General features: G+C 49.1%; 1 protein-coding gene across 4 annotated transcripts in view; it reads right to left on the bottom strand.

Annotated features, from left to right (window-relative positions):
- The window catches only part of BCL11B (BCL11 transcription factor B), a 104040-nt gene extending 89853 nt beyond the window's left edge, over positions 1 to 14187 (bottom strand). For all 4 annotated transcript variants that reach the window (XM_077941687.1, XM_077941685.1, XM_077941686.1 and 1 more), the window contains exon 1: positions 13138 to 14187. In XM_077941687.1, coding sequence (XP_077797813.1) covers positions 13138 to 13195 — 58 coding nt within the window. In that variant the 5' untranslated portion in view covers positions 13196 to 14187. The remainder of the gene's footprint in view (positions 1 to 13137) is intronic.
- Positions 14188 to 14442: the final 255 nt, after the last annotated feature.

Consider the following 14442-nt stretch of genomic DNA (forward strand, 5'->3'; position numbering starts at 1 on the left):
CAAGAAGCAGACCCCACTGCTGCTGGCTGCTAGAGCTCACCAGGTCCTCCCTGGGGTTGGGGGCTGGTGAGCATCCCCCACGGGACAGACGGGCACACACTGAGGCTCTTGGAGCAACGTCATGCCCCCTGGGCATTGCCACATAAGTAGTGCTGATCTTACTGCATTCTAGTTTATTTTCTGCCAGTTTCTCACCAACGTAGTATAAGAACACACACGAACACACGCGCAAACACACACACCGTGGCTGCTGATAGCATGAGATCGTGACATGTCTCTCAAAGTTTACAGTATCTGAGAATCACCTGGAGGCTTTGAAAAATCCCAAGGTCCAGGCAGCACCCCCCTGACCAATTACCCTGGGAACAAACATCGGAATATTCTTTCAGACTCCCCAGCTGATTCCAATGGGCAGCCAGGGCTGAGAACCAGTGAGCTGGAACCCTTTCCCCCTGCTGGGCTGGAGCCCCACCCCTCCCATCCCTTACACCTTCATTCATGCCCTCCCCATTCATGCGAATCCCACTGACATTCCTCTACCTGGGACCTGGAAACACACCAAACTAGAAAACAGAAACCCAGATGGGCGTCTCGGGGTCCGTCCTTAGGAGAGAAGGAAGCCCACATGCTCAGAAAGCAACAAGTGAGTGTCAGGTTCCAAAAAAATATCTTAGGAGAAAGCACTGCAGCAGAAGGGAGGCTGGAACCGGCTTGCAGAGTTGGGAAGCCGGCTCTCCCTGCCAAGCACCCGGGGCCCGGTCAGACTTCCCTTTCTCTGCAGATTTCCCCATACTCATCAACTCCCCACTGTCCTTTTCTGTTTGTTGATTTTATTTTCACTCCCAGAAAAATGAAAGAAAGAAAATTCTCCAGACTCCAAAAGCATTTCTTAGAAGATATCAAACCACACTTTCAACGGACAGTGTGTGTTTATATTTCTTTAGCAGCCGATAGATTTCTCTTGGGTTTTTTTTGTGGGGGTGGGGAGGAGTAGGGAGCCTAGGACCCAAATATTTGGAAGCTAATAAATGCCTCAAAAAGCAGCAACCTCCTCAAGGGAAAATTGGAAGATTCAGCAGCAGAAAGTGTCATAAATAAAGAGAAGTGGACAGTGTGGAGGTTTCATATTCCCCTCGGGGTCTGAGCAACTTCGGGCTGGAATTTTTCGAGAGCAAATGTCAGTAGTCGTAGAGAAGGCACGAGTGGCGGGGTCTTCAGAGAAGCCAGAGGGCAGCCAAAGGTCTGAAACCCGAGGAGGCAGGTAAATTTGAAGTTGTATGGTATTTAGGAAAGGATAATGAAAACCACAGAGGAACGGGGAGAAGGAATGGGAGGGAGGAAAATACATTCCGTGGCAGTGAAGTTATTGAAGTGCCAGAGCCAAAGAACAGATAATTTAAGGAAAAAATTCTGTGGCATCTCCCATCCTACACATAAATCACTGTTCTCTATTTTCTGAACACGAGCCTATGCAGGGCCTAGGAGAGTCCATGTGTGAAACTGAATATGGAATATACAACGACACGTGACGTACAACGCACACGTATGAACTGTGTGTGGACAGGTAGCGATGTAGGTATCGCTAAGAAGAGAAACTACCATTTGAGATCCCATCTGTGGTTACAGAAAAGCAGACAGAGCCCTCGATGAATTAAATGTAGAATGCATCAGAAATGTGGCAGTACAAAAACGCCCCGCAGACGAGGAAATCCTAAATCTGTTGTCTGCATCTCTCTAACAAAAAGAACCTACAAGGTAAAGAAACAGTCCTCACAAAGCCAGTCCCAGAAACCATTAATTACACTTTAAAAAGAAATAGGAGTTTACTTAAAAAGGGGTTTGAAGACAATGCCACGTAATTAATTTACCAATTTATTTTATGAAAAGATGCTTTGCTATGGTTAAAATGTAATCACAACCTTCCCACCGAACAGAGGTTCTAGGGGAGACTGGATTCCTGTGAACGGTTTGTCAGAATGTAAAAGGTAATTATTTGGTGCCTCTTTTTCCCTTTAATGATCTAACATTGAGCAATACTGTTTATATTGAAAAGCTCGCACCTTTAATTACCAATTACATATACATAATTTCAGAGCCAAAGGAGAGGGCTGTAAAAACAGTTCTTTAGAAATATAAGGATGTATTGTGCGCCATTTTTACAGAAGGTGCTCCAATAAATGGGAGGAGGATGTCAAAATATTGTTTTGTTAAAAAATAGAGAGAGAGGCACAAAAGAAACGAGCTGAAGAGCAAAAAAGGACATAATGAAATTGAGAATTCAAATGAAACAGGGGCGAGGTGCGGTACCTGGTACTATTTTAAATGCCACCCTGTCCAGGCCTGGGAAACTCCTGCATCGAGGGAAGATTTGATAAAAACAAACAACAACAAATCCACAGGGCCAACTTGACCGTCCTTTCTGAGGGCGAAGAGGTTTTCTTGGTTTTTTAAATTTAATCTTCGGTTTACTTTTTTGTTTGTTTTTTTTTTTATTAACTTTTTCAGCCTCGTCCGCCCTCCTGAGTAGTTCTAGCAAGCCTAAGTATCTCCTCTCTGCTGGGAGGTTTTCAACTACATAATTTCATATTCATTTTCTAATTCAAAAGAAACACAGATGAATTTAAAAATTAGCAGAGGTCACACATGCCTGTTCGCAATCACCTCTCCTTCTCAGCTTCCTCTTTTGCCAAGACTATGTACCAGCACTTTTTCCTTTCTCTCCTTTTTTTTTTTTATTTTTATTTTTGGTAACATCTGGTATTCTTTCCTTTTTTTGGCAGTCTCTGCTTTTTCACTTTCCTCATGCAGCAGCCCTGCGAGCCCCTGTAATTGGGTTTGAAGGTGTCCAAAGCCATTTGCTGTGCTGCAGCTCTGATTTCTGCGTCAAGTCCTAGCAGCCAACCAACCTGGGAGCCAGGCCCTGCTGGCGTCCCCGAGACAGCCCCGGGATTATCCAGGGCTCCAGGGCTCAGCTCTGAGCTGGGATCTCCACCTCCCAGACCAGAGATCCAACTCACTGCCTCTAAGGGAGTCTGGGAGGAAAAGAAACAGACAAAAACAATCTCCTTCCCCTCCCACTTTCAGCGTTGAAAGTCAAACCCCCTGAGATGACAGGGTGTTCACCCGATTCCAAAGAACAGGGTTTCCTCTCCCCACCACCCAGGCTGTGGGGCTGTGCCTTGGCCTGCTGTGTGCGACACTTCCCAGGAAGGGAGCAAGGTCACCCCCAACATGAGGCAGCAGAGTCACCCCCAGCCCCAAATTTCTGGGTCAGAGTAAGTGGACCAAGTGGGCCTGAAAGCTCACGTTCAAGGCCTTTGTAGACACCCCCAAAGACTGTGGTTTCATTTCCGCTGGCAAGCTGATACCGAGCTGGGCGTGTAGGGTGCCTGCATAAGTGTGCATGTGTCCCTCCTTAGAACTGTATCGATAATGGAAGAAATAAAAGGAGAAAAACATTTGGCCAAGCCCTGGGAAGGGCAGAGGGACACCCCGCTTTCTCTGCCCTATGGACACCTGAGTCTCCCGGCTCTGCACAGCCTCAGAGAACCAGACCTCTGTTCTAACAGGCAGAGTGGTCCAACCTGCCACCCAGAGACGAAAAAGCACCAGGAAAAAGACCAATGAAAACAGCCTTTCAAATTCCCAGACCCTACAGACCAGCCTCTCATGCAGTCTTGTCCAGCAAACTCGGGCCTTAAAAAAAATAAAGGCAAGACGAGGTTTTCTTCTGAGATGATCTCTGCTTCCATGAAAAGCTCCCCAAGTGTCGGGCAGCCCTGCAGAATATTGCTGCTCTCAATATATTATGAGCTGAATAAAGTAGAGCAATTGCTAAAATGTTTGACTCATTAGGAGGAAAAATGAATGGAAGCAGCAGGCAACTTGTTCGAAAGGGCAGCTATCAGAGGGCTGAGGTGGATTCTGAAATGCTCAATCCCAAAGTGAAGGGACAAATCTGTATTCACACACACACACACACACACACACACGAGTTAGATTTTCTTTTACAACAAAACCACATTTTATTTACAAGGCCAGGCCTCCTCCCAGCTGGTAAATGCATTTAGAAGCAATGAAATCAGGCTTCACAAATAATAATGGACATCGTTGTTAAGTGAAAAGGGAAGCACTTGATCCCAAGACAAACTTCCCCATGCTGGGCTTTGCTGGGAAGGAATTTGAGGCAGAAGACAGAAATGGAAAGACATCGTTAACACAGGCCCAGCCAAGCGGCCAACAAGCCCCCAGCAGCTGCAAGCTTTCAGCAGGGCCTTACCTGGCCAGTGACTCCCCCACACACAGGGTGCCAAGGGCCCCGCCCTCCCTGTTCCATCTCTAACAACTGCCCATGCACCTGCCCTTAGGGGAACTCCAGCCGAGAGGTCTGCTGCCTGCTGTCCCCAGAGCACCGGGCATGTGCGTGGCTGCCTGCACACACACATGTACATTGCTACATACACAGCAGCACATGGGCTGCTGCTGCTCCTTACCCTGCATTAATTCAAATCCAACTCTCTTATCTTTAATGGCTAAGCTACAGTCCAGGAGAAACATATACAGAATTATTGTTTCAGTGATGACGGGGGTGGGAAGGGGAAGGATGTGGGGGGATGGGTCCCAGGCTCTTAAAATCGTGTGCCACCAACGTCACAACCGCCATCATGATGTGTACGCATGTTTACAAGAAATGTTCAGCATCCATCCGCCTGAGCTTGCATCCGACTGGAGACTTTACACCTGCTTCCTACGAAGAGGGAGCTCTTGCCAGCAAGCCCATGCTTACCCATAATCTACGAAGAGATCTTTTCATCTCCTCTCCGTGAACACTTGGGGAGGGGCTGGGACTCCAGGCGACACGGAAACGCCACCACACGCACACTCGACGGAACACAACACTTTCTGAGCTGCCATCCATTTTTAATTTATTGGATCCAAGAGAAAATAACAACCATAGGGAGGGGGGACGAGAAGCGTGGAGGGGGAGAGAGCAGGAATCAATTCTTGGTGGAGAAAATAATCTATGACTAGATGACGCTTAAAGGCACGACAAGAGATTTTATGAAGTTCCCCTAACGGAGGGAATAATGAAGTGCCCAGCAGAGAAGGAAATGGAGATAAGAGGGAGGCAGGTGCCAGGAGGATGTCCACCAGGGGTCTTGAAGGGTTATTAGGGCACAAGGTGGGGGTAGGGACCCTGGGAGGGCACAACCAGGCGGAGTCTGAAGCAGGAAGCATGACCCAGATCACCCTTCTCTGTCCTGACCCTCGACCCTCTCAGTAGACAGTCAGAGGAGTCCAGCCTGCTCCAGGTCAGCTCTGCAGCCCCCTGACAAAGGCTGCCTCCCTGGAGAGACAGATGCATACCACAGCCACCACCCCATGAGGTCCTGTCTGCCCCTCCTCAACTGAGGCACACACCTCGATAGCCATTTCTGACTTGTGGGAGGGAGAGCAAGGGAAGGCGGCCAGTGCAAAACACGCTTCCCAGTGTGGGTTTCCCAGGAAAATGATCAGGGTCCCGCTGACTCTGTCAGCGGGGGAAACTTTGGGGCTGGCCTGCAGACCAGGAGGTGGGAATTCCAGATCCACGAAGAGGGTTTAGATACAGGAAGAGCGTCACTCCCATACCTCTGGTCTACAGACTCCAGGCGGGAAAGTCGAATGTTTGGGGAGGACCTCCCAATGTACAGACTGTTTGCAGGACTCCAGCCTGATTTTAGAATTCTGAAGCAGCTCCCTGAAACATTTTCTCAGTTGTTCTACGGAGTCCAACCTCCTTCTCTCCCCCACTGCACACACCTCTCCAGAACCCCAAAAACTGAGCACAGGAGTCTGGGTCTCCCCAACACAAGAGCAGAAAAAAGAACAAGTGAATAAGGAAAACAGTACTCAGGTATATCCACAGGTCTCGGCCATCACTCAAAGGTTACAAATTAAAGGCTTGACTAATAAAACAGGCGCTTTAGAGAAAAAGAAAAGGAAAAGATTTACCACAATAGCAGTCCTTCTCAACACATTTAGCAGGTTCTATAAAACTGCAAATGCCTTCCATCTTCAGAGCCACAACAGGCTCCTAATGATGTGATATAAAAGCACTCTTTGTGGCCAAATGAAGAGATTTGTTTTTATTTAACGTTATGCTTTTTTCAAAGGTGTGGAAGAAAAGAGGGGCCTCCACACAGGACACTGGACCTCAAGGCTTTAGTTGGAGGAGTTTGGATCTTCTGAGGCCAACAGCAAACAGCAAGGGCAGGAGTACTTTCAACATCTCTTTTCCAAGGTAGGAATTTAAACATGACCCCCCCACACACACTTCTTTTTTTAATTCTTAGCAGCGAATCCATTTCTGAGGCACATGTTAATCACAACAATATTGGCATTCAACTTTTCTCGGTCATTTCTGCGTGTTGTTTTAGTAGAAAACTCACTAGAACATTTCACAAATGTATTTGTATTTCAGCAGTTCAGTGGGAGGAGGGCATAAAAAAGAAGTTATGTAAAAAAGAGGATTTTTTTTTCTTTTTTTACTTTGAAGTGACTTAATTTTGTGTGGTCTGGGATTTCATTACAGTAAAATAGTTCAGGCTGGCTAATTCAACACCCAAGTAAATTATCAGCTGCCACATGAAAAAGAAAAAAGACTGAATTTCTTGAATTTCAGCAACTGCACAAAAGCATTTTGCATATGTCAAAATGCTGGACCAACGTCCCGTGAATGTGGCACCATTCATCGAGCCTCCATCTAGTGTCACTTTTGCCAGTAAAAAACGAGGCTGCTTTGCTCACCCTCCTCACTGGCTGTGGAGAAGCAGCAAGAAATGTGTCCTTCTCTTTCCACGCATCTCCAAATAGCCTGCTCTCGGTACTTTTTACCCACGTCCTGGGAAACCTACTGCTCAAGGGAGGCAGTCAGCACACGGCGTTTCTTGGGGAGGGATGGAGAAACGGGGGGGACTGAGCCTGAGCACATCTCCCTGACATTTGGCTCCCTGGGACCAGAAGGAAGTTGAGAGGGATCAGGGAGTAGGGACAGGACAGAGCGCACAGGACCTCAGACCGAATGGCGTGAGTCAAAAGAGTGTCGCAAAGTGACAAAGCATACTCACGGCAGCTGGATGACACAGACATTCATTCCTAGTGTCTTCGGTGCCCCTCCCCATTAATAAATACAAAAGTGTGTCTACAGCTAACACCGTCTTCAGAGAAGTATGCTCTGCGGGTATCAATAACTCAAGCATGTGGTTCAGGGTACAGCCCCCAAAGAGCATTTACTTTGTCCTTGTCCTCCCTAGATGTGAAGCCAGCATTAACTTAGAGGCCAAAGTCCTTGGAGAGTTTCAGCTGAAGGTGAGGCCTAACCAGGCAGCCAGAGGGTCCATCCTTAAGCCGTGGGAGATGAAGGAGAGTCTCCAAGGGACAAGAACTTGACCCCCTCCCATTCCCTTCCCCATATATTTTTTTCCTGCATTGTCTTATCTATGATCTGTGTTTAGTTACAGCTTGTGAAACTCCCCTGAGTTCTAAGGCAAAGGATTGGAGATTACTAAACTGATTTTTTAACGGTTGTCTGCAGCTCAGAGACCACCGCCCAGCCCAAGACTTCGAGGTGACGGTGCCTCTTCATCTCTGAGTGGTCCAGTAAGCTCGCTGCCACTACATGCTTACAACTGGCTCGATTCAAACATTAAATGAAGTAGAGAAATAATCAGATAAATTGCTGGCCCTCTGTACTGGAGAGTGAAGGCTCTTTCTCCAGCTGATGACAGCACTAGGCTTTTGTCTGACCTAATTTATTTCTCTTTTAGGTTAGAATAAAGCACTCTTTCCTGTCTCGGGGTAACCTCTTCTGCTCATATATTGAACTCTAGCATAAGACTCAGGGTGCAGTCTGCAGATTTCTTGAACTTGGGAAAGAAGACATTATAAATCTAGAAATCCTATGATCAAAAGCACATATATTCCCCATCACTAAATTACATGTTTAGGGGAAAAATCGTCTCATTGAAAACCATCCATAAAGGACAACTGTTTGGGGTGAAAGATGTGATCAACATTGGTTCTAGCAATCACATACTCTTTCCAAACAAAGTTTTACATGTAATTTGAGTTGGCATTTTAAATCTTTGGGGGAACGGTACTATTTCCCTTAGTACAGTGGGAACATTACCTAATAAATGGAATTGAGAATCCAAGTGTTATAAAATTTGAGCTAAAAGGATTTCCATTCATCAAGCTGTTTTAGGTACACGACTCCCAAAAGCAACAACTCTCGACTGTTCCCTGGGTCTGTGACATACAAGACAGAAATGAGCAGTACACCTTCCCCAAAATGATGTGCACTCTTCCCAGACCTCCCCAGCCCGATCACCAGCGCCTTAATAACGGAGCAGTATTTTCAGAACGTCAAAACCATGGACAAATCAGGGAAAACACACCCATTCAAAACTCACAATTTTAATTGTTAAAAAAGAAAGAAAGAAAGAAAGAAAATCAAAGAAAAAGAAAATGCCCCCATCTGCCAAGTGAGGGCTTGTAAATCAATGGCGATAGCTTGAAAATAGATTTCTCAAACTTATATTCTCATTTTGTCCTGCACGAATCTCTGCTGGAAAATCAATATTACAACTTCACACTTAAGACATTTTGCAGCAACGTAAACTGCCGCCGCTGCTGATGGAAGCCCGTTCCTAGCCCATTGTAGCGAAGGCGCCAAGCCATGACACGGGCACCGAGCTCCCCCTAGCTGCCAAGTGGCGCTAGGCGCGGCTCGGCGTTTCAGCTTGCCATCAACCAAAAGCCAATTCAACTGAAAGTTTATTTTGGAAAGTATTTTATCACAACAAGCAACAGAGAATGCAAAGCAATCGAGATAGGAGATGAAAAGGGGATAAGTAAAGGCTGGTGCAAGCCGTGTTCTAAGCTATAAGACAGTGCCAAGAACTCGATTCTGAGAAGGCGCTGGAAACTGGTATCTGTAAACCACTGTTTTCTGTGCTTCCGTCTCACCTGAGACATAATTCTAATTATTCTCAAATGCACCCAAAGTTGGCCTTCCCTTGGGTTGAGTAGGACCCATTTAGCCCTCCGCACTGGTCATTGATGCAACACACGCAACCAGTTAAGCCCAGCCTCGATGTCTCTAAGGCCGGCTTCACAAAAGCAACTGCATACACCCCAGTACTTCAGAAATGACTAGTTTTCTGTTACGAAATATTTCAAAGGCCAGACAAAAAATCGCCAAGGCCAGGCACAGGCAGATAGCAACTTCCCCATCAAAAAAAAAAAAAGAAAAGAAAAGAAAAGAAATATGCATATATACATCATATCATTCAGGTAGGGAAAAAAAAAGACCCTTTAAAAATATTAGGGGTTGTTAAAATATGCTCACTGCTGTTTTCTCTCAGGTGTGAATTACAAATGAATAAAATCAGCCTGGCATAACACCTTTGATGAACACATTTTTATTCTCCCGTTGAATCAGAGCAGCTGACTTATATCACACTTCTAATGATATGGGGTTCCCTTCTGTGCAGAAGGGAGAGGAACTTCACTCCCCCCACCAACTAACCAGAAAAAAAAAAAAGAGAGAGTTATGTCTTATGAAATTTATCGGAGGCCCAATTTTGAAAGACATGTGGACCATGGGAGATATACTGTACCCTGGGGAGTCAAGATAATTGTGAACACCGCCGCCTTCAAAACATACAGCTACAGCAAAATCTAATTTAAAAGGCAACCATGGAATTAACAGTTAGCCTAACTTTTGCATTGAATATTGGGTCTCTAGTTGTTTTACAAAATGGTGAATTCATACGGAAAATTACTAATCTTCCTAGGAAACCTGTTGGTGGGTTATTGAGAAAATCATCTTGATTGGGGTTACGCAGTTTACCGTGGACATCTTATTTTGCTTGGTCTCTTCAGAAAGCATCAAGCTCCTTCTCCGGCTTAAGCACTCTTGCCTTCACCCTTGCCCTGTCTGGCACAGCGGGCTCTGGCCCTTTCCTCTGCCTGGTCAGTCGATCCCCCTTAACCTCCCCTCGGCACGATTGCCACTGTGTTGTTTTGTTGTTTGTTTTTTTATTAATAGCTGTGTCTGTCCTCTGCTTTTAAAAGCCATATCCATCTGGGTCAAACATTTTGAAGCAAACCAGAAGCCCAGGTTTCCATCACCAGCTGTCTCTCACTCTTTTTTACCTCACTCCTCTTGTCCCTGGTCCTGTCTGTAAATTTAACTAGCTCATTATGGAGCCCTTCTCAGACGCTCCCTCCCCCCTCTCCCCCCCCCCCCCGCCCGCCCGCCACCCACCCACAAAGACCATGCGTGCTATTTGTGTGCCCTCCTGTTTCCCAGGCCATCAGTTATTTGCAGTTGCATCATCCCTGAAGGACCTGAGGCTGCTGCCCCACAGGCCTGGGAGCTGCCACCCCACTGATAAAGATGGACCATGTTTTAAGGGGTATCTTTTGAATTTAAAATCTAAAATGTGAACCCCAAGTGGAGGCTGCGACAGCGCCCGCTTTGCCAACCAGGGCTCCAAAGCACCCTGAGTCCACAGCTCCTGCATCATTTGTGGAGAGGCACCTCCAGAGGCCACAGAGGCTAAAGTGCACCCCATTCCTGCCTTTCCCCTGCTTGCACTCCCACCTCCCTCCCGGGTGACACAGGACAGACGAAAAGCCAGCTGCTTTTGGATAATAAACAGCCTTGTCTGAAAACTGGTTGGACCACTCTCCTAGCTTAAACCCGTACACATAGCCTGGGCTCCATGTACCCCTCGAAGGCAGGCGGGCTTTCCTTTGCCCTCTGGTCTCCTTCCCCTTTCTCTCCTCACCTCTCTTCTCCTTTGCCTCTCTCTTTTCCCTCCCTGCCACTGCTCCAGTGTCAGCTGGCTTTCCCCAGTGCAGCTCTGAGCAAGGCTGAGTGAGACAGGGAACAAATGAAGGATGGGAAAGTGCTGCACCAGGCACCCCTCACCCTCATGCCCAGCTGCCACCAGTGGTCTGGCCAGGGCTCTCGCCTGATGTCCCAGGAATGCCAGGAGAGGGAGAGCCAAAGCAAAGAGAACCTACCTGCTTCTTCCCTTACACACAACTGCAACCACTCCTGGCTCGCCGCTGCTGCCAGCTTGGCAGTGCACCCCCATTCACTCCCCCTTCCCCGACCCCCCCCCAATTCCCCCTCCTCAAAAACAACCCTTGCAATTATACAGAGGCTACGTGGGGCAAATTGCCTCCTGGAGAAATTAAGCCTCTGCAAGTATAGACGTTTTAACAACCACCCCATCTAAAGGGGGAAGGGTGTAGAATAAGCGATTGCTGTGGCTTGGTAAAGGATCGAAATGTCAACTGGCAAAAAAGACCTTGATCAAACCAAGCTCAAATCTGGCTGCAAAACATTTTGTTTTAAATGCAGCCGGCGAGTCTTCTTTGATGTTACAATGGCGAAAAATAAAAGAGAAGTCCTCTTCCCTCCCTCCAAAGAGGCATCCCTCTCCCAAGGCGAATCCCACTTTAATTTCTATTCCCCCCAAAAAAATAATCATAATAAATCCACAAATTCTTACTAATGTATCTGCTGTAACAAAGGAGAGATGGCAACAGCAATTGCTCCGAGCAGATGGCTCCTATGCTGGATTTTCAGGGGAGGGGAGAACCCCTTTATATATTTATTTATTTATTTAAATTTTTTAAAATATAACATAAATATTCGGCTCTCGGCCGCCCCGCAGCCAGTCCTCTGCGGCGGCTGGGCGCGCAGCCCTCTCTAGCTCCGCGCGGGCAGCCCGGCCCCAGCCGGGCGAGGTGCGCGGCGGATTGCAGACATACAACCTGCCCGCGGTCTCGATGGCACCCAGAGGATGTTTTATTTTTAATGCAATAAAAAAAAAAAAAAAGGAACGGCGACCCAGGCACCGCGAGAGAAAGAACGGCGGGGAAATGTTCGCGCGCAGCGAAGAAGCGGCCCCGCGGGCTGCGGCGGGCGGGCAGCGCGGCGATGCCACCTTCCCGGTGCAAGTGTGCGGGGACCCGGAGCGGGCTCCCCTGCAAACACCGTACCTGGCCCGCTCGCGCTCGCTTTTCCCCTCTGCTGAATAAACCCAACAGGGACGGTGGAAGCTGCTGCTTGTCTTGCCCCGCTGCCTGACTTTGCCCGCCCAGCCACATGCTTGAAATCTACACGATTTCAGCCGGTGGATTTCCACTGCGACCTGCCTTGTTTATTTAGAGAGGAAAGATGAAAGATACTGAGATAGAAAGATGGATACGAGATTGATGGGTCTCCTTTTATTTCTTTTTTTTCTTTTACTATTTTACGAGTGCATCACTCTCTTCCCACTCCTAACTGACAACCTTTTTTTTTTTTTTTTCTTCTCGTGGCGGGGATTTTTCACCAACCCCAATCCCCCCACCTTTTTTGAAGTGGGGGAAAGAAGACAAGATCATCCCAGGAGACAGACGGAGGTGGGGAAATGGGGGGTGGGGAGGGGGGCTTGAGCCCTGCAAACAGCCGCGCAGCTGGATTATTTTGCAAATAGCAGGAGGAGGGGAGAGAAAGGCGGCTGCGGAATCCTAGGACCGGCGTGGCCGGCACCCTGCTGGGCCGGGCGCAGGGACCGGGAACCCGGAGCCGGCGGCCGCCCCTGGCCCTACGGCTCCCCCAGCCCGAGCGCACCCCGCTCTCCTCCGCCCGCGCCGTCAGCACGGACCCACGCGCTCGCCAACTTTTCCCCACTTCCCGGCTCCCCCCTCCCCCTCCGCTCCCCCAGCTCCCTCCCCCTCCTCTCCAAACCCCGCCACCAGCGCCGCCGCCGCCACACACGCCGCTCGGAGGGGCGAGCGTCCAGCCGGGCTCGGCGCGCACACACACACTCCTCTAGCCTGCACGCCCCCTCGCAGGCCCCCGAGCCCGAGGCGCGTCCGGCTGCTCGGCGCCCCAACTCCCCCGGCTGCAAAGAAACTTTCCTATGGCCCCCGCCCCCCGCCATGCTGCAGGCCGACGCCGTTGACTCTGCCAGCCAGCGGGCGGCCCCGGCGCCTGGCCCGGCTCGGCTGTTCCGGGCTCCGTGTCCCCAGCCCCAGGCGCCCGGAGCCCCATCTCCGGCCCCTCGCGCGCACTCCGCAGACACTTACGGGTGATGAGCTCCCTCTGGGACAAGTGCTGCGGGTTGCCCTGTTTGCGGCGGGACATTGCCCCGGCATCTATTCTGGCATCGCCCGGAGAGCTGCACTGATGGGGGGAGCCGGGGGAGGGGGTCCGAGTCGCTGCCGCTGCCGCCGCGCCGCTGCCGCCGCCGCCGCCGCCGCCGCCGCGCCTCCTCCTCTGCCCGGGTTGGTGTTTTTTTTCCCTTCCTCTCTTGCCCTCTCTTCCTCCTCTTCTTCTTCTTTATTTTGCTCTTTCTTCTATGCTGTTTTTTGTTTTGTTTGCAAAAAGAAAAAAAAGGGAAGAAAAGCAAGAAAAACCTTTCGATCTAAAATAAGAAAAAGAGGCAAAAAAAAAAAAAAAAAAACTGCTGTTGCTTTCCGCGGACTGGCTGGTTTCTTTAAAAATATATTCTTTCGAAGGAAAAAAAATCTCTTACACTTCTTCAAACTGCTTGGCCTCTTGCACTTGCAAATGTCTTCTTGAACTTAAACTGGATTTTGCACCGGCTCCTGACACTTTCTTTCAGGGTCTGGTAGGTGGAAAGCGCACTTCTACCAGGAGGGGAAAAGAAAAAAAATGCAAACAAATAAAAAAAAAAGAAGAAGAAAAAGCAAAGGAAAAAAAAAGCAAAGAAAACTTGGGGACTTGTCTCGTACCCCCTCACCCCGCCCCCTCAAAAAACCCAAAGCAATGTAAAACTGCCCCGGTTCGGTTGTTTCTGGGTTTTTCTGCGGGCTGCCTGTTTTTGTTTTTTGTTTTTTTTTTCTCGGAGACTGACCCTTCCGAGGCTCTGGGGGGACACCAAGAGAGGCTCCTTCCCAGTTCACCTGGCAGGCTGGCGCCGGCCGGAGGGGCTGCCGAGTCCCCGCGAGCGCTCCCCAGCGCTCCCCTGGCGCCGCGGGCCCGGGGGGAGCGGGGCGGAGGGGCGGCTCGCCCAGTGCGCCTGGGTCGGTGCGGGCGCAGACTGGGAGCTATAGATTGCAACGTGAAGATGGCGGAGTCCGGGTTCTCTGGGAGCTCTCGGTCTCTCTATGGCTGGGGCTGCCTCTGTACAATGGGATAAAATTCAAGTTCAAGTGCGGACGTGACGTTTAATCTGCACTAGAGACAAAAAGACCCAGAGAGTCGGAGCACTGGGGGCGACTAGCGGTGGCTTTTTAACATTGTACCCTGTAAGAGAACAAGAAAGCACACACAGAGACACACTCGCGCGCGCGCACACACTCACATACACACACACAGTCGCCGGTTGCGCACACCCGCAGCCCAAGCCGGACACACGTGCAAACCGC

The sequence above is a fragment of the Macaca mulatta genome, chromosome 7 (assembly GCF_049350105.2).
Source record: "Macaca mulatta isolate MMU2019108-1 chromosome 7, T2T-MMU8v2.0, whole genome shotgun sequence".
Taxonomy (NCBI): Eukaryota; Metazoa; Chordata; class Mammalia; order Primates; family Cercopithecidae; genus Macaca; species Macaca mulatta.